Source organism: Neovison vison, chromosome 1 (assembly GCF_020171115.1).
Source record: "Neovison vison isolate M4711 chromosome 1, ASM_NN_V1, whole genome shotgun sequence".
Lineage (NCBI taxonomy): Eukaryota > Metazoa > Chordata > Mammalia > Carnivora > Mustelidae > Neogale > Neogale vison.
In genome coordinates this window covers 143,014,805-143,035,314 of record NC_058091.1, presented here as the reverse complement: position 1 = coordinate 143,035,314, position 20,510 = coordinate 143,014,805, and the positions used below count along the sequence as shown (strand labels likewise).

At 39.4% G+C, this 20,510-nt stretch overlaps 1 protein-coding gene across 3 annotated transcripts in view; it reads right to left on the bottom strand.

The window, feature by feature from the left end:
* Positions 1–20,510, bottom strand: part of CDKAL1 (CDK5 regulatory subunit associated protein 1 like 1) — a 633,148-nt gene that overhangs the window by 236,370 nt on the left and 376,268 nt on the right. For all 3 annotated transcript variants that reach the window (XM_044259756.1, XM_044259746.1, XM_044259765.1), the window contains one exon: positions 8,668–8,834. In XM_044259756.1, coding sequence (XP_044115691.1) covers positions 8,668–8,834 — 167 coding nt within the window. The remainder of the gene's footprint in view (positions 1–8,667; positions 8,835–20,510) is intronic.

Sequence of the window (20,510 nt, the reverse complement as noted above, 5' to 3'; positions counted from 1 at the left end):
TATGAGGATTTCATTTTACTAAGTGCTGAATTAGCAAGTGCCTAAGGTAGCCTTTCATAAGCTATCAGAGCAAAGAAATCAATAGAGAAATGATCCTAGAATCAAAAGAAAAATGTAAAGGAATGACCGTTGATTGCCTTGTGTGTTGGCAGCTCTCTGTGCTTATGAAGGAAAGTCAAAGGCAGCCTTTCTCAATGGTTTGAGCATAAGTGACTTCCTAAATTAATGAGGAAGATAAAGCCCACAGATGGTGTATTGTGGTGTTTGAACTATACTAATTTTGACAGGTGACATGGAAGCCTTCTCAGCTACTCCTGTGATATTAAGGATTCAGGGGAATGGCAATGTGAAATGCCTTTTAAGATGCAAATTAAACCACATACATATCTAATACCCTCCTTTATAAATGGAAATATACACAGAAATACTAAAAGATGAAACAGGAACATTTGTATGCCACGACTAAAATATGTAAATTTGCAGTCTTTTCAAGTATTCTAGAATATTCCTGAAGTATTCTAGAAAGTATTTCATGTATGTAATTCTCAATATATCTAATGTATACTATATTACATATTATATATATTTAATAAATAATATATATTATATTACATAACTTCTAATATGTAATATATACATAACTTCTAATATGTATGTTCATATATATATATATACACAGAAGTCTTTTGCTTTGTTAAAAGATCTCTATAGAGAGAGACATGGGTATGTATATTTGACCATGGTGTCACTTTCTTTATAGAAGCGTTTGCTGGGGCCTTTTCACTTATCATCTTGACACATGTTTTATCCCTATGTACTTTCCCTCTCGGGAAATGTCCTCCCAGGAAAAATTCCCCAAAGAATAAATATCCACATGTTACTGGATTTCATGAGCAAAACTCAAAATTTTAGGCCAATGCAAGGGGAAAAATGATATTAGAGATTGAGAAATACAGAAAGCTTTTACTACAAAGTGGATTAAAGCATCTTCATCATAACCAAAGATGATCTGATCATTTATATTCCCACACAGGGTCTAGACGCCCACCTGTGCTATCTGGTAGTTCAGAAATGGGAACTGAGCTAGCAGAGAAGCCCACTGGGTAGGTGTCTATACATCTCTATACATTGAATATGCCCATACAAATAGAATTGTTAAACCAATGCATCTTCCATTGCACTTCCCAGGAAGACAGATGTAACTAGTATTTTCAACATGAGGAACATTCATCCACAAAATGGTTCATTTTCCCCAGAAAACATGGGGACCATAAAATTCCTGATGAAACCTGTTGAGTCTATTGGGTGTGAGGGCAGACACAAAGAGTCACTTGCGGAGATCCTGTCTGTATGTTTCTGAGTTCATTTCTATTCTAGGTCCTTAGATCTGCAAAGAAGCACGAGGCTTCACCACCCAGAAGGAATACTGCAAACTGAAACTAGAGTAAGAAGCAACACGCTATGGAAGTTTTTCAGAGGGGCTGTCGGGCTTGAGAAAAGCTTAGGCTTCTTGTGCAGGGCTAGAGCTCAGAGGCTGGGAGGTGACGAGGAATCAAGTGAGGGTCACAGCAATGACAGGGCAGAGATGGAAGGGTCTGAGAGGGCCCCACTGAAGCTGTGCTGCTGCTCAGCCCAGGCCCGTGAGAAAGGAGCCTGCAATCATGCTTGCGCGCAGGAGCGTTTTAATTTCATCTGTCATCACACGTTATCGAATCATGTGGCAAACAGCGCTAGGGCCTGCCCCCCATCCTTCCCTGCCCTTCCCTCCCAGCACTCAGCATTAGGCTCCCAGAAAAGCCTTTCAGTATTTGAGGGAGTCTCCCCTCCCCTCGATTTTCAGAAAGGCACAAACTTTGGCTTCCAGTTTCAGACATGTCAGGGACCTCCTGAAATTCACAAATGCCAGGTTAAGAATGAAGTGCTGAGGATTATAATTGGCCGGAAAATGGGAGCCGACAGTCAGATCGAATCATACGCTGATGTCCCAAAGCTCTATCTGGATGGCAGAAATAGATTTCTCCTCTCCACCTTCTTGCTTAAAATAAATCACCTGGCCTGTCCTTCCATTTATCAAAAAGGGGAAATATTTTATATACAACAGCACAAAGTCTGTTTGCATGTTTTTCTGTTACTCTGAAAAGTATAAGCCATAAGGAAAAATAATTTTAAGGGCCCCCATGTGAATTATTGACTTCAGTTTAGAAATTCTGTATTGCTTTGACACAACAGAGGTACAGCAAGTACTGAAATTGCTATTTTTCTGAAACCATGAGGAAGTTTTTAGAAGTCTGCAAAGCCAAACATATCATTAGTGCTCATAAATTACCATGTGGCATATTTATTGTCTTTTACCAGATAAATTAATTTTGATACATACCCAATTAGGTTAGAATGTACGATCATTTAAGCGGAAGCAAATATATAAAAACCAAGGGAAGTGGAAAACTGTTAGTCATTACAAGACTTCTCAACCAAAAACAGATACAACACTTTAAACATCACTATTTAGGATCCATCTTACATAACATAACATAAATATACTAAATGTAAATCTTGTAAAAAACTATATGTTTTAACTGAAGCTAAATAAAATATGATATAATAGCAATGTGGATAGTAATTTTAGTGATATTTCCCAGAGTAATATAAATTGAAAAGTAAGTAATCTGATTTGCTCATAACTCTGAATGTAGTTAGGTCCTCAATAACAAGTATTTATTTATGATCCAGATTAATCAACTTGCCCTCTCTGGACCAGGCTGCAAGTGATGTACTAAAATTCAGATACAATTTTAAGATATGTAGGAATCTTAAGGGAGATAACAGTTTATTTCAGATTATTCATAACACAGGGAGAACCTGAACAGCTTAGATAAATAAAATCCATAGATCCTTCCCTTATCCCTGCCCAGTCAACAGCTTTAATAACTTTTCCTTACCAGCCAACCCATAAAATGAAAAACAAGACAAATTGCCTGATTTTAATTTCTCCTTCTTGACCATCCACTGCTGACTTCTCTGATGGGAGATTATTTAAAAAAAAAAGAAAGAAAGAAAGAAAGAAAGAAAACAAAATGGGAAAAAAAAGAAAACAGTGAGAGCTAAGGAGCGGGAAGGAGAAGAAAGAAGCTAAGAGCCTAGATGATCTATAAATTAAGTAATCAAACAGTGAGCTCATTTGCTCCAGGTAGTTTTAAAGATACTATCTATCATTATGAATGCTAGCAGAACAAATAAATAAAATGGATCCCTTAAATGGATCTTCCCTCACCATCTCATATCTCCTCAAAGAAGTGTGACTCCTGAGTGAGAAACACACGTGACAACCATCCACAAGGTCTTCCAAAACCAGATGCCCAGCACAGATCTGAAGATACTGCAACGTTCAGGAGACAGGCAGTCAGAAGAGCTATGCATCGTTCCAACCACATTCATCAGACCTGTCGTCACAGGCACCGAAGTGCAAAGAGGTGACCAAAATGGCCTCTCCCTAAAGGTGGTGACAGTTCTGTTGGGTTTACATGTGAGTGAGGGATGCTAGAGCAGGGTGATGAGTGCCCACACGGGGATGCCAGATGGAGGCCGACAGAGCATGGTGGGAATCTGGGCAGTGGTAGAGAGGGCTCTGTGAAAGATGGAGGAAGCAGAAAACGCTGTACAATCAGATAGGATAAGAAATAGTCCAGGATGCCTGAGTGGCGCAGTGGGTTAATCCTCTGCCTTCGGCTCAGGTCGTGATCTCAGGGTCCTGGAATCGAGCCCCGCATTGGGCTCTCTGCTCAGCGGAGAGCCTGCTCCCCCACCCCGACCCTCTGCCTGTCTCTGCCTACTTGTGATCTCTGTCTGTCAAATAAATAAATAAAATCTTTAAAAAAAGAAGAGTCCAGCTGCTAGCCAGTTATGTAATCTGACCAATAATTAAAGTGTTCTAAGATGTAGCTTCTACATCAGTGAAATCAGGAGAATAACATCTCTATAGGTAGCTTATTTTAAGAAGGAAAAGAGTTAATGTGTGGAAAGCAATCAGTGTGGTTTCTTGGAAATAATGAGCAGTCGACAAACTGTACTGATGTTGTTATCAGGCAGTCTTGAAAAAAGGTACCAGAGATCTGGAGCCCGAGGACAGGTAGCCAGTGTGCCCCTGCCACGGGCCTCTAGACACCTTGTGGGGTTCACGGGTACCATGTTGCCTGAACTCATCCTTAGCTGTGGGCTACCTACAACCAGGAGAGCAACACGAAGCAACATGGTTCAAGAATGCACAAGTTCACCAGTCACTCCACCCTCTGTAAGGTCAGAGTTCACTCAAGAGGAATATGCCCGGTTATCACCTCCATAATGTCAACAGGAGAGCTAACACGGCACAAAAACCTCTCTCATCTGCCATGTGGGGGCCATCTATGCATCAACGAACGGAGCAGCAAACGGCAGTACATCTGATTCCGTCATTACTACCAACAGTCATTGCGTGGTGGGAACGGAAAGAGCAGAAGTTAAAGTAGAAACTTCAGGAGGATGAAAAAGCCACAGCATACAGGAGACATCACAGGGTACCAAGGACGTGGGAACACAGGGATGCATTGGAAGAAGGCATCCTGAGACCCCCGTATGCCAAGCTAAAGAGTGTATCCTCTTCCTATGGGTAACGGACAGGTCTGCAAGGTCTTTAAGATGAGCTAATAGGTTTCAATCCATTGCTTTATCTATTGTTTTGACCTCATATCCATATTTAGTAAGTACTGCATAAGGTTATACTTAGGTTTCTGCAATTCGAGGATGCTTTTCAAAGATACATATACGTAAGTATGATGTTTGAGATTATCTCTTTGTCAACTATCTCATCATTTAAAATGCATCTCAAGTTATTTTATTAAGGCAGGAATATGTTAAAATTAGGGTTTACAGATGTTCCAAACAACACTTAACTACTTGCCTGTTAAGGATTAAGAATTTTCCTCTCTCCCTTTCATTCACTACACATTTATTTAATGTCTACTATATAAGGTGCCACACATAATGCTAGACTTTTTTTTAAGTAGGTTCCATGCTCAACATGGGACTTGAACTCGTGACCCTGAGTTCAAGAGTCACATCCTCTACTGACTGAGCCAAGCAGGCGGCCCTAGACTCATGATAATACCTTAAAAGTACATCCTATGTTAACTATAATATGCATCTTCTGTTCCGATTATCAACAGATCTATTTTTTTTTATCAACTATTCTGTTCCTATTATCCATAGATCTATTTTTTCACATTGTACTTTTAAATAATCACAGAAACTCTGATATTTTCCTTTAAATGATTTCGCCTTTGTGGGGTATGTGGATGGCACAATGGGTTAAGTGTCTGACTCTTGACTTCAGCTCAGGTCATGATCTTGGGATTGTGAGACTGGGCCCCATGTTGGGCTCCATGCTGGGCGTGGGGCCTGCTTAAGATTCCTTCTCACCCTCTGTGCTCCCCGCTGCTCTCTTCCTCTCTCTCTCTCTCTCTAGAAGAAGAAGAAGAAGAAGAAGAATTATTTCCCCTTTAAGCTGTTCAATTAAATACATATATACAAAAATAAGCAAGCAAGCTGGTAAAACATTTTAAGGAAGATCGCAAAGTCTGGTGAATGTGGAGTAAACAGAACAATGGAGAAGGAAAAGAGCCCAGTGAAATCCTCTATAATTAAAGTCTGCAGCCTGAAGCATCTTCAGAAACCTGAGAAGGCATGTTCCCACCAATACAATTCTCAAGGAATCCTCACTGTGAGGGTTTTAAAGCATGAGGAGTTGTTTCAAGAGTGGGCTCTTTCTATTCCCACAGTTTAAAAGACATCACCATCTGTCATTCACTGGTGTTATTTTTGTTTTGATTTTTCTCCTGTTTTCTCTTTTTTTTTTTCTTATTGGTGAACTCTCTCCAGCACTCTTTAGATAAGTCAGGTAATTTCAGTAGCGTGCCCTCAGCTTAGTGAGAGGAAAACGAGGAAGCACAATGTATTGGTGGGCACGGGCTGAGGCTCAGCGCGTCTGGGCTCCCCCCCTTCCCTGACGTCCTGTTTCACATGGGGGAGCCAAGGAAGGCTCCACAGCTCAGTTCCCTTTCCTGTTACACAATGAGTGGTGTGTCTGGGGAACATGGCGCACTCTGGGCTCTCCTGCTCAGGGAGAATGAGAAGAACTGCCAAGGCCAAGGTGCGAAGGTCTTGTCCAGATGTCAAAGGAAGCTTTTTCAAGCTTGTACTTTCAGGTAGGCATGGGTATTTTTCCTCTTGCACACTTCGGCTCATGTGTTTCATTTCCTCTGTTTTTCCTTAGATTGCTTTCTCCCTTGGTGTGGTGCGACAGGGTGGGTGACTCCCAGCATACCAAGGACAGAGGAGTGAGTGGCTTTTCTTCGGGACACACTCTCATCCTTGACATTCACTTACTTTGTCATTTTCTGTAGCCTCTTCTGACCCAAATGTTAAGACTTGAAAGTTTGAGGCTATAGAGTGGGCTCTCTAATTTATTTTTTGAAGAAGGCCCTTCCTTGACTCATTCCTGATTCACTCATTTACTGAACCACCACTCGGTTGGGTACACCCGGAGATGGAAATGACGAGGTCCCTGCCTTGTCAAGATGACAGAGGCGGAGGGAAGGCCGACATTACAGATACCTGACAGCGAGAGGTTTCAAAGGGTAACGTCATGACAATCAGAACTTGCTGTCACCCCAACCACGACGTATGAACTAAACAGCTGCTGTTTTTCCAGGTGAGGTGTAAAGCTAGGTCTAGCAACTTCTGCTGATTTCAGAAGTTCTCCTGGAGCATGCATGTGGAGGTCAACAGCTCTGGCACTACTTCAGATTTGGGGCAGAGGATCTGCTACAAATGCGGCATTTGCTTCTGTAACCTTGCAATTAACAGAAGTGCTGAATTCATTCCAAGATGTACTTTATTCAGTCATCTCGGAACCTATGTATGCTTTTCCCCTGTATGTCTACTCCCTACTTGAACCTTGCTGATTCTAGTACTATGGTTCCCTTGGTTCTCGCTGAGATCTGTTTCAAACCAGACATCTAGCATATTTACTTCAAATGGAGCAGGACTTAACCATATTTGATTTTTACAGGGAAGTCACTTGCTTTTTTCAAGTGTTGGGTCACAGGCTTATGTATAAACTGATACATTTGCAACTTGTTTTTCAATAGCAAATCTTAACGGTCCCCCACTGTCCAAAGCACTAAAGTTAACCTATCATATCCCTTTACCAAAAAGATCTGGCTGGGGGATATGTGAATAACAAAACTGAAACTGCTGGATTTCTTTGCTGTGTATTTGTAATTAGCAATCAGATTGCTACCAAATCTGATTTCAGAATTTCTAAAAGACCCTGCAGATGTAAGGGAGGCTTTTCAGCACAACTTCAACAAGTACAGGCTTCCAGTCAAGTCAACAGAAACAATCTTACCATTGTTGATTGTTCACTGGGATCTGGGCATTAAATTTTAGCAGCTATGCTTGCTTTTAGATTCGGGAATGTTTTTTTCCTGCACAAAACAACTGTAAAGAACACAGAGGATAAAAGAATGAGTGACAGGCTGCCTGGGTGGTTCAGTGGGTTAAGCCTCTGCCTTCAGCTCAGGTCATGATCTCAGGGTCCTGGGATCGAGTCCCGCATCAGGCTCTCTGTTCAGCAGGAGGCCTGCTTCCTCCTCTCTCTGCCTGCCTCTCTGTCTGCCTGTGATCTCTCTCTGTCAAATAAATTTTTTAAAAAAATCTAAAAATAAAAAAAGTATAAGAAACTTGTTTCTATACTTTGCACGTGATTTTCCAATAGTAGTTATCAAATTTCTTATCCAGAACTGTGGGTCCAATGTAATTATTTTATTGTTCAAATAGCTGTCATGGATCCTGGCATGTACTTTTTCACTTAAATGTCCCTGTTTCTTGTTCATATTTACTGTGGCATGTGTCATCCGATACCAGGTACTTGTACACGTGTCCATTTTTCAAGCTTCATGGTAAGCTCCTTGAGGGTAAGCACCTGACCCAGGGAAGGGATACAAATGAGACCAGGCATCTCCCGTCACCATGACCCCTTCGTGTTCACAGTGACCACGAGAGAATCAAGGAGAGGAACACCAAGCCGTGTCTCTCTGGGATCCCACCTCATCCCTAACCATCCCCAGACAAAGGGAGGAGGTTTAAAACACCCGCACACTTACAACCCCGCACCCTTACCGCCAGGGCGAACAGCGGTTCCGATAACGTGTTCACGGCCGGATGCAAAATGAATGCAATGCCGTAGCACGCCTGAACTAGACTAGATCGGGGAACCGAGCGGAGGAACCGAGGCACACTTATGCCACGGGAGTCTGAGGGGCTGCGAAGAAGAAACAAAGAACTGTGACGAGAGGGCGAGCGCTGGAAAACCCAAGCAACGTTAATCAATGGAGAGCACGCAAAAACCAGATGTGCAGAAACGAGAGCACGCAAAAACCAGACTGACACAGAGGAGGGTCTGAAATTCTCCACTTGCTCCTAGGAACGCGGGACCACAATAAAATAAAATAAAATAATAATGATCCTGTGCAAGAGGTTTTCAATGTAACCGTACGATGCTGCTGAGGCTGCCACCCTGTCTTGGGCTGGAGCGTGTCTGTGTCAGCAGGGAAATGGGGCGCTTTGCCTTACCTCCAGATGCTCTAAAATATAGGGTGGGTTTGTCATGCCAAGCCTCAGCATCGCTCCCTCAGGGATCACTTCAACCAGTTTCCACAGCAGTGCGGGGAGATTGGTGCCAATGTCTCTGCCGTAAGCCCCCGTGTCTTCACTGGTCAACCATATCTCACAAACGCCCTCTGTGAATCAAAGGAGATAATGAACAAATCCGCTGCAGAGCTGTTTCCTTCATGATACAGCTGCTCGCTCTTTTTAATGCAATATTACTCAACACCATTATGCGGGCAGGCGGGGTATTCAACTGCAGAGAAAAAGCAGCTTATCCCGTGGTGGCACTGGGTTATTAAGTTCATTTTACGAACACCAGAGAGTTACCACAATGCTGTAAATTATCAGTGCGTCCTATGGAGTGATTAACATTCACAGCCAATCAGTTCAGCCGCGCTTCCTCCGAAGCACTTTGATCAGGACGAAAGCGACAATCCCATCACAATGAAGACCTATTTTATGGAGCACCGTGAGCCTTGGAACTGAAACAGTCGCCACACAGAAGAGGTGCTACCAGGAGTTAACTCACTAATCAGTCTGTCGCCAGCCCAAAGAAAAATGTCAAGTGTAGTTAAGGTTTAACTCACAAATTATTAATTATGAGGTACCCATTTCTCCTGCAGCCACTATTCTAATTTGTTTTCTTTATTCAATTAAGAATAGAGTGCTCTATATTGCAGTGTTCAAAGAAGTCGGTTGCTGTATCAACTAAGTATTTGTGCTGAAAAACCTGTTTACTGGCAGGCTGCATCCTGCTTCCCATCAATCAGACTTTAGGAGAATGCGTGTGTGTTTTGTTGTTACTGTTATTACGGAGAATCCTGACTTTAAATATTATGGCCTGCAATAACATCCTTTTAAAAATCAAAAAGAAACATGTCTGGATAACCTAGTATTATTTAAAACGAGTAAAAGAGAGTTAGCAAGAGCCACCCAGGTTTCCAGAACCTTTCTGAAAGCATATTCGATTAAAGGATTAGCCTATTTTAAAAGGCCAAATGATTCACACAAAGCTAAGACCAACAATGAAACAACCCTGTGAAATGTGTTCATGCTAAAGTGATTTGTTGCTTCAGAAGAACCTTGGCACACACACCAGGCCCACAAAGACGACAGCCTGACCCAAAAGTGTACATTTCTAGAAAGAGTCTTCAAATTATAATTTTAAATTGTCCTCAGTTGATGGAAGAGAAGAATTTTAAAAATACATTTAAATATTCCCAGCCAAGGGAGACAACAAACAAAACACATGGCTTTTGTGTGACTGTGAACCTAAAAACCTACAGAAAAGAGAAGAGGAAAATAAAGACTTTTACTCTCTTTAATGCCTTCCACAGAGGTGGAAAAATACAGACGAAGCTGAGATCTCCAATAAGTACTCTTTTCTCTAGAATAAGAGATATATTTACTTGACCCCAAACCAGCCAAACCACATAAAAACATGTTTCACTTTTCCCTAGGGTCTATCTTTCTGAGACATGCACATCCTCAAACACACCCGTACAACACAGAAAATACAAGGATAGAAACAAAATTTTAGTTTCCTGCAATTAAAGAATCAATAACTTAGCATAGAGAACTGGAGGCATCAAAACAGAAACAAAAACAAAAACAAACAAGAAAACAGCCCTATTGAAAAAGTTGGAGATGTTTTCAGAATCTGCAGATCGGTAGTCCAGTGAATACACAGGTTTTCTCTATTTCAATTAAATATGTAGTTCCAGAAATCAATAAATGTTTGCTTAGTTTTAATCATTTAATAAAAACTTCTCTCTTCAAAAGGAATAGTCTGCCATGCTCATAGGTTACCTTTGTAGTCAGACAGTTTTATAAATATTCCCAGCACACGGAGTAAATATTTTTCTATTTTAAGAAGAAGGGTTGCAATCAGTGGTATTATCTTTATTTGAATATTACATCAGACAGTGGACTCCTACAATGCCCCCCCCCCGTTTTGTTTTTAATCTTATCACAAAATCCACTCCAGGAAAAGAGATGGCTAAGTAACAGCATATACGGATTTTAAAACACTCTGAAAGAGGTTATAAAAACAGGACATTATCCCTGGATTTTCCAGTTACTGGCACTTGAGCAACACAATATGAATATTTTAAAATGAACAGAATAATTTTAATTTATAATTTTTCCATCCAAATGGTTCCATGTTGCACCTTATGTAGAGAGAGCGAGTTCCTGGAACAGTGCCTTGCTGTTGCTGGATGAATATAGAAGGGGGAAAAAATCACTATGAATAGGAATGGAAATAACATCCATGCAGAAAACAGCAGCCAGCTCTTAAAGCCGCATAGGTGGGGACCAATAGCCCCCTGGTGGGCTGAAACTTCAAATTAAATCACATAAAGAGGAAGCAGCTGTAACACTAAATCAGAGCAACAACAGGAATAATGGTCTTGATGTCTCCAAGATCAAGGCTGCTAAAATGCTCTATATAACAGCAACCTGGGTTAAAACACAGTGAAATGAGAGCACATGTGCAAAATGTGAAATCCCAGGACTTTTGGCAAAGCGGGCCTTGCCAATTCCCTCCCAAAACGTGTCAAAGTTGATTCTGCTCTTAATCAACGTGAGAAAGTCGGATTTTGCAAGGTTCTATCTCAAGAATTCCAATGAGTTCTGATCCTTCCAATCGTGAGGATATAGAAAGTCATCTCACACTAACCGTGAAGCTAAATGCAGAATCCCCTCCCTGCCATCTTTTTCTCTGGGAAGTCTGGTGATTACTCACTGTGCAAGCGGTTCCTGTCAGGTCCGCTTGCGTCTGAATTCACCAGGGAAAGTGCAGGCTGCAGACTGTGATCACTAATGGAGGCTGGGACACATGCATGCTTCTAGCCGCACACTTAATTGGCTATACTTATGGACAGAAGGGCTTGCCTAAACAGCTTCATTCCTTGAGGACTTGGGTTATGAGCTATATTCCTTTGCACATTCGTTTCTTTATTGGTCTATCAAACATTTATTAAGCCCTTCCCTACTATGTGCCCTGCATCAATTCCAACTCATGACAGATATGGATTCATCATTAAGCTTCTGTGAGCTCACACTGGCTATTATCCAGGAGCTGGCAAGGGGACATTAACAGACACCCTGGGAACTTCACATACATCCCTATCAGTGGTGGGGGCAGGGGGGTGGCGGGGGGGGGTGGCGGGGGCGGGGCGGGGACTGGAGAACACAGCCCCAGACACAAGAATGAGACGCTAGCTGGGCTGACTCAAGGGGGGAGGATGATGTCAGCCACAATGAGATAGGCCCAGTCTGCACTCCAACGTGGACTGGGATTTATACGTGTCAGGAAAACAAACACACGAAAAAAAAAAAAAAAAAGATGCAAGCAGGAAGAACTGAGATAAGAGGAATGAATGCCCAGTAGAAACTCCCAGGCCTGTAAAAATAAACACGTGCAAAAAAAGGAAAGTAGGCAGTGGAAAAGTGGGACAGAAATTAGCTTTTTACAAGCATCTGAGGAGAGATTTTACTTTTTCCTAAAACCGTTCATCCATCTGATTTTTGTTTTCCTGAAATTGTTCATTTTGCCTTTTCTAATGAACATCAGGCTCATCAGATCATCTATCTTCCGTTTGTTGCTGTTAATTCTGGTGAAAAGATGATCAAATACTAGGAAGGAATGAAATGTGTCTTACCAGGGAAAGTCCTCTAAAAGTTCAATTATTAGAATCCATTATCATTTTGCCCAAGTAATTATGGACCAGCCTACAGTTGAAATGCACGGTATTTTGCCCGAATGGAGAACCACCCCCACAGCTGGATTCTGATCTTTGCTCCAGAGTAATCTGAGATGACAGAGGACAGAAAAAGGAGAAGACATAAAAGGTTAACCAAAAAAAAAAAAAAAAAAAAAAAAGATAATATCCTCAATAAAAGAGTCTCACAACAAAGAAAATCCTTTTTGAAAATCAAACTTTGCCAAAACTCAATTTCAAAAGCTTAGGACTCACTGTAACTGGCCCTATGTAGGGGCTTCGATGTCGTAGATGAAAATATGGGCAAAGACTGATTTCATCTAATCAGAGAACTGATTTTTTCCTCCAGTGGCTCTGGCTTTATCGTTTGGAAAATTTCTACCACACAAAGGTGATTCATTTGTTCCACTAGGAGTAGAGTCTCTAAAAGTAAGGATTACAAAAACAGGAAAACTGTAAACAGTGATTAATGGGATCAAAAGGGAATGACAGCAGATAGCCAGAAAATCTTTATCCACGACAAAAAATTTTTTAAAAAAGTTCACCTCAAAATCTGCTAAGTTTTTCTTCTTCCGAACACGCTTGCCACCCTCTTCTCCTTCTGTCTCCTTCGTGCCTGCCTTTGCCCTTCCCTTCCTTCTCTTTTTCCACCATCCCATTCCAGTGCTCAATTTCCATCTTCCTCAAAGGCCAATAAGGAATATGAATTAGAAACAGAGTATATTGTATTTGTTTAATACGCATTCAATTCTCTCCTCTTAATTCCAGATCCTGTTTTAAGGATGACAAGGGCACATTAATTAGATTTTTATGGTTTGTCTTTTTCTTTAAAAAAAAAAAATTCACAAATAACTATAAGTCTCTGATTAAGCATTTGAAGGGTCATGGAAATTTCTTCAGTGGTGATGTTTTTAAGTAATAATATATATAGCCAGTCCTCCACCTAATCAATCTATTCACTTAATAGTGAATTAGACAATATAACTTCTTTGATCCTTCTAATCCTATTATTGGATGCTCAAGGGTTTTGTAAAACAAACAAACAAACAAACACCCCTGAAATGACAATATATTTTTTTTAAAGATCTTATCTATTTATTTGAGAGAAAGAGAGCACAAGAGGGAGGAGGAGCAGAAGGAGAGGGAGAGGGAGAAGCAGACTCCCCACTGAGCAGGAAGCCCAATGTAGGGATCAACCTCAGGACTCCATGATCATGACCTGAGCGTAAGTCAGATGTTAAACTGAGCCACCCAGGCGCCCCAAAAGCTGTATTTTCCTATCCTGTTCTGCTATAGTTTGCAGCCTGTTCTGAAATGACAATATTATTAAAGATAGCATCATAACAGGACAAACCTTGGCTATCCTGGATAGAACAATGACATACCATCAATTAATTACCTCATTCTTCAACTATATTGCTTATACTATTGCAAACTAACAAAAGTTATCATAGGCATGAAGGTGTTTTTGCTAACTTTTTATTTTGAAGAATGTTACATTTATAGAAAAATCTCAACAGTAGTACACCAAACAACTAACACACATACTTGGGTTTGTTTGTTTGCTTTTCCCTGAGAGTTAGTTGTGGACGTTGTAGCACTTTAAATCTCAATATGTCAGCATGTACCTTCTGAGATCAAGAACACTGTCTCATAATCACAACACAATCACTGTTCTCCGCAAACCTAACACTGGACATCACTCCCACTGTAGGTGAACTGAATTCCTTGTACTTCTTTGTGCAAGTCCTGCTGCTCAGCCTCCGTGCATTCGCATATGCTGTTCGCTCTAAAGTGTCTTCCACTCTCTGCATAATGAATACAACCTTAAGGGAGATTTTCTTGACCACCCAGACTAATTTTGATGCTCCTGTTCTGTGCTCCCAAGCATCTTATATAAAATTTTGTATCACAATGCATTATAATTAGTGGTTCGTTAGGATGGAAGCATCTCCAGACAGAGGTGCCAAAACCTTACAAACAAATGGATGCCTAAGACTACACTGCATAACACACAGGAAGCACTCAACAAATTCTGGTTCCATATACATATGGATGTACATGTGTACATGTACATAGAGTGTGTGCACAGGAGTATACTACGTTCTGTATTAGGCAGTAAGGAAATAACAAATTTTCTTTTTTTTTTTTTAAATATTTTATTCATTTATTTGACAGACAGAGATCACAAGTAGGCAGAGAGGCAGGCAGAGAGAAAGAGAGAGGAGGAAGCAGGCTCCCCGCCAAGCAGGGAGCCCGATGCGGGACTCGATCCCAGGACCCCGAGATCATGCCCTGAGCTGAAGGCAGCGGCTTAACCCACTGAGCCACCCAGGCGCCCCACAAATTTTCTTTTGACAATATGGAAATGCAGCTTGAATGCAGCAAAGTGTGTTATACGGTCTCTTAAGTTCTCCATAAGATCAGCAGCCTTACTTAAAATTTCCTACTATCCTATAAGGACAGCTGGATAGCACAGCAGGTGAATATAATTTTCTTTTTTTTTACCTAAAAGTAAGATTTTCCACTTATAGGTAAGTTCAGATAGATCAATTATCCGCAAGACAATTAAACTTTAAAATTATCTTTTTTTATTGCGTTAATAGCAAGAGTTGACAGAGTATTTGCAGAGCACCCTGACCTCTGTGATTACAACGCAACACAGAAAAGAAGTTGTTGACATAAATTGATCATGTTGTTGCTAAACAAAAGCAACCCATTTAATTTATTTCTTTCAAAAGGTCATAATCAGAGAGAATACTGTTTATTTTCATACTTCTACAAGAATCTGGAAATAATGGAAAGCTAAAAGCAAACTAAACAACACAAAAGGATGACACACTTTCTGAAAAAAAGGCATCTGACTCCCCAGGCTCCAGAACAAGCAGTAAGCCTCAGTGAGGGAGATTAAGTTTATCCTCCTAATCCCACAGTGTGTTTTATGCCATATATGGGCTTTTCTAATGCCCCCAGAGAGGACCCAGACAGGACTGTCTATGAATGGGCCCTCTGGTATTTTAGTAGGATATGCAGAGAGATGTTCTATGGTCTTTAAAAAAATCACAACCGCTTCAACTCCCAGAAGTCCAAACATTACAGATAGAAAAGGAAGTCAGAAGAGGGAGAAAAGCACAAGAAGTCTACAACACAATATCCTGTGCTCAGAAAAAAACTAGTATCAGGTGATCATAGAGGTATTTAAAAATTCCTCTAGATTCCAAGACGACATTCAAGAGTTACAGAATAGTTTAGAGCATAAAAGAAACTAAAGAAGCAAAGCATTTTGCACTATCTGGGCCAATGAACCCAACTACAGAATGAAGGACAAATAGAACTTAAATTTTAAAAGGACAGAATATCTTTATGACTAATGTTTTATGGTCCCAATGTCTTTCCGCAAAGTGAACTACACCAAATCTATGGTCAAGTGGGACTAAAAATATTGCAGTTATCTTTACGGAAATTCGACCTTGAATATAAAACTTATACATTAATCATTTCAAGGGCTTAAATGGCAGATACAGCTTTCTACTTTCTATCACATTCTTCTATTCAGTTTGGAGGTGCATCAGGCGGACAGTGTAGGTGTTCTAATACAAATAACACAACATCCATCCATTCACTCATTCAACGCTCATTCTTCATCTAGCAAGTATCTGTTGAGTATTTTAATGTACCAGACACTTGTGTTAGATCTTGAGTGAAATTTATTCACGTGAGGGATATAATAAACTAAAAGATGAATAATATACTGTCAAGTATGAGTAAGTGCTAGAAGATGTCTAAAAGCAGGATAAAGAATGAGTGAAAACATGGTGGGTCAGGACATTACTTTTGACAAGGAGTGGTTGAGGAAGACTCAGGATAACGCGAACCCTGCATGAACCAAGGCCATGCGCCATGTGCAATTAGCTGAAGAAGGGGCACTCGCGGCAGAGGGAACCTAAGATCCAGCATCAGCATGTTTATGGTTCCCAAGCAACCACAACGAGGTCAGTGTGTGGTTGGGGTGATATGCTGGCAGAGAGGAATTTGCAGTGAGAAAGAATTATAAGATGGGAGCCAGTGGGGGAATGAGGTTCAAGCTCACCAAGCAGAGCTAAGGATCTTGTTGATCACCTATTTACTGTCATGGGCAATGAATATGCAACATGTATATTCTACTTGCTAGTGAAAGTTCTCAATAACTCTGTGTTTTAAGATATTTTCATGTGTAAGCTCATGAATATTCGGTGCCATTTGAGAATTCTCAAATCACTGTATTTGGTAGATAGGAAGAAACAGCAGGAAAAGGAGGAATAGTTAAGGTCAATGTCCAGTCGTCTTAAAAAAATTACCTTCTTTTGCTCTTTTTTGGGAGGGAGAATTTGTTGTAATTGACCAAAATGCCTGAAATCAGACTCACACTAGAAAAAGTGGTAACGTATATGAAATAACAATCAGCAGACAAGTAATAACGGGCAGTAAGGGACTGTGATTTTTGAAAGAAGCAGACAAGGAGAATCCTATAATTATCCATCTTACTTCCTAGAGGCATTTTCTAGGCCACAGTGCAGGAAAGGGGAAAGCAAACAGAGCCCAACGATCTTGCTGAGTTGAGAAGAGACTGAAACTCAGAAAGCTAGACTACACAGGGTTAAATATTATAGATGAAAGAGTTGCACAGGGATGGAGCTCCAAAGATCAGATGAGGGCTCCCCTCAAGTTCTGGGCTGAGTAATATCTGGACTTGCATGAGAGGAAACTAAATCCCAAGGCTGGCGAAAGAATCAGAGCAAAGCAGTGGGCCATGCAAGTCTTAGGAGTCATGCAGGACCAGGAATGATTTGTGTTCCCAGAAGTCAACGAAAAGATCTTAGAATATGTGACTGAATGGATAGAGTCCTTAGAAGGCTATTTTGCCTTCAGGTTGAGAAAAATTTGTGTTCTATTAGAACCTGCTCTGGACCTATACTAATAGACCTTAAAAGAAAGCCCCCCCCCAACCCAATTAAAGTAATTTTAAATAACTGAATTCTGTGAAAGAAAAAAGTCCAAAACTCTTTAATGGAAAACAACAAAATCTAATGTTCCACAACATGAAATTTAAAATGCCCAGCATCCAAACAAAAATTATCAGGCATGCAGACAGGAAAGAAAACACTGACTACATTTATAATCAGGCGAAACACCAATCAATAGGAACAAAGTCATAAATTACAGATGTGATGAAATTAGCAGACAAGGACACTAAAACAGTTCTTGTAAATGTGGTCCATATCCTGAGAAAATGTGAACATGATGAGAAAAGAAATAGAAGATATTAGAAAAAGACTCTACTGAAACTTCTAGGGATGAAGTTGAAAACCGGGCGACACAAACTATCCAAAATGAAGCAAAGGGAGAAAGAATCGAGAGTAAGAATGAACACAGAACAATACCAAACCAAATAACACACACATAATTAGATTCCCTGGAATAATGGCTCATTTATTTCCAAATTTGGTGAGAAGTATAAACCACAAATTCAAGAAACTCAATCAATCTCAGTAAAATAGACATAAAGAGAAGCATACCAAAGTGCATTATAAACAAATTGCTTTAAAAAAAAAAGAAAAAGAGTAATAAAGAGAAAATTGGGGGGTGAAGGGAGTGAGGAAGACACTGCACAGAGGCTCAAACATAGCACAGACAAGTTTTTGTCAGAAACCGTGCAATCCAGAATGTAACAGGGAGACATCCACAAAACACTGAAAAACTACCCTAGGATTTTGTATTCAATGAAAATTAAAAAATAGCTATTAATATGAGGGCATAATAAAGACTAAAGACAAAGCTGAGGGAATTCATTACCAGCAGACCATTAGTCTAAAGAGTAAGAAGAAAAGATCTTTAAGCAGAAAAGAAATGATTCCAGATGGAAAGAAGAGCACCAGAAAATACACAAAGGAAAGGACAGTAGCAGAAATTGGTAAACTTGTGGGTATATAGAAAAGCTGTTTTTCTCACTTTTTATCAGTTCAAAATATATTTGACTGCTTAAAGCAAAAATAACACCAATATATTGTGGGGTCTATTTGCCAAAAAAAAAAAAGACAACACATAAAAGAGAAGGAAGGAGGTAACGGAAGTATATAATTATAAGGCTCTCATACGATAATTAAAGAGTGTCATATTATTTAAAGGCTGACTGTGGTAAGTCAAGTGTGTATATACGAACCCTTGAGCAACCCACAATCAGTCAGTCAAACAGAGGTATAGTTTACATGGGATTAGTAGAGATAAAATGGAATTATAATACTTAATCCAGAAGAAGATAGGAAAAGAAGAAAGAAGAAATGGTGGGAATTAAACTATGGATGGAATCATGGAAAGATACACACAGGAGACTTCAATATTATCTTTAGTTTTTAAAAAGGTCTGAATTGAATATGATAAAATGTTAAAATCTGATACTACTAGTAATTTTTTAACTGTTAGCTTCTAACTAATTGTGTTAATTTTATATATTTTGGAAATGTTTTATAATTAAAATGTGAACAAGTAATAGTCCTTGTGATTAAGTAAATATTGGTAAAGTCCATCTTCTTTTTCTGTTTCATAAAACACTTGAAAAGAAGTTAAATCAACCAATGAAGTCAGTGTGCTTTAATTTAAGTGGTTCTATAAGCATAATTAAGTGCAATGACCTTTATTAAATTCTGCTATCTGAAGCTACTCTAGATAGCTAATATTCAGTATTTAAAAATAGAATGTTAACTCTCCTCTAGCCTAAGGGGAAAATGTGAATGGCACTGAAAAATAAACACCTCGCAGGGGTAAAAATGATAATTTCTTATTCCTCCACTTTTCAAAGAAAGATAAAATACAGTTGTTTGGTGACACTGAGGAGAACAACAACCCAATACTTCAATGACCTCATCTTTTTCCTTGCCCCAATTATTCCAATTCAGGGCTCTTTAATCTGTCTCCAGATATGATATAAGACTTTAATAATTCTATCCTTGAGAGTGAAGTAAGATCACTTTTCTCTCTCTTCGTGATCTACCAACTGGCCACTCACCATGATTCACTGAAAACAGATTCCATTGAATTTTTTTTGTTTTGGGTACTAGTGCCTAACACAATGCATATTAGGATAATTAATCAATGTATTTGAGTAACAAACACAAAGGTAATTGTAAAAATCACATTTGTCCAGTTAGAAAATGCAAGACTTTATCCACTTCATTTTATAAACAAAGACTCTGAAGATCAGAAAGATTAAATGACTTATCCAAAGTTATATAAAACCAGTAGCAGAGCAGGGAAAAGAATTAATATTTTAACTACCAAGAAAGGAACACGAACATAATGCCAATTCAGTGAATCAAAGACAACCTCTATACAACTTTGACTATAATTATGGCAATGTGACAAGTACCAACAAAAATCGCAAAAGAAAGCAAGCTTTAGTAGCATTAAAAATAAGAAATGACGGAAGAAAACCAAAACAATGCATAAATAAATAATGAGACGCATTAAGAGTATCAGCCTGAGCTATCCAATATGGTAGCCATCAGCCATATGTGGCTAAGGAGCACTTAAAATACAATTAGTGCAGACTGACCTGTGCTGTATGTGTACAAATGCTGAAGGTATGAAAAAAGAATTAAAATATTAAGAATGTTTATACTGATTATAAGTTGAAATGATTACATATGCATACACTGGGTTAATTAAGAGATCTTCTCAAATAAATTTAACCTGTATCTCGTGACTTTTCTTAACATGGCTAGCTGGACAGTTTAGATTACTTACATGGTTCACATTATATTTTTATTGGATAACACTGTTATATAGCCTATAAAACTATCTACAATGAAGAACTGAAAGAATTAATAGGAACTTCGACTTTAATTATACTTTCTCCTAAATAATCAAGAAAAAACTAAAAACTCTTCAGTTATATAGCCTGATAGGTATAAGATGTTGTACCTTATATATTTTATATTTCATTTACTTATGCTTGTTTCTCTCTACTTGATTGTCTTGCTGTAGTTTAAGAAAACTGCAAAATACTATAGTAAGAAATGAGATTAAGAAACTCTCAATTCTATAATT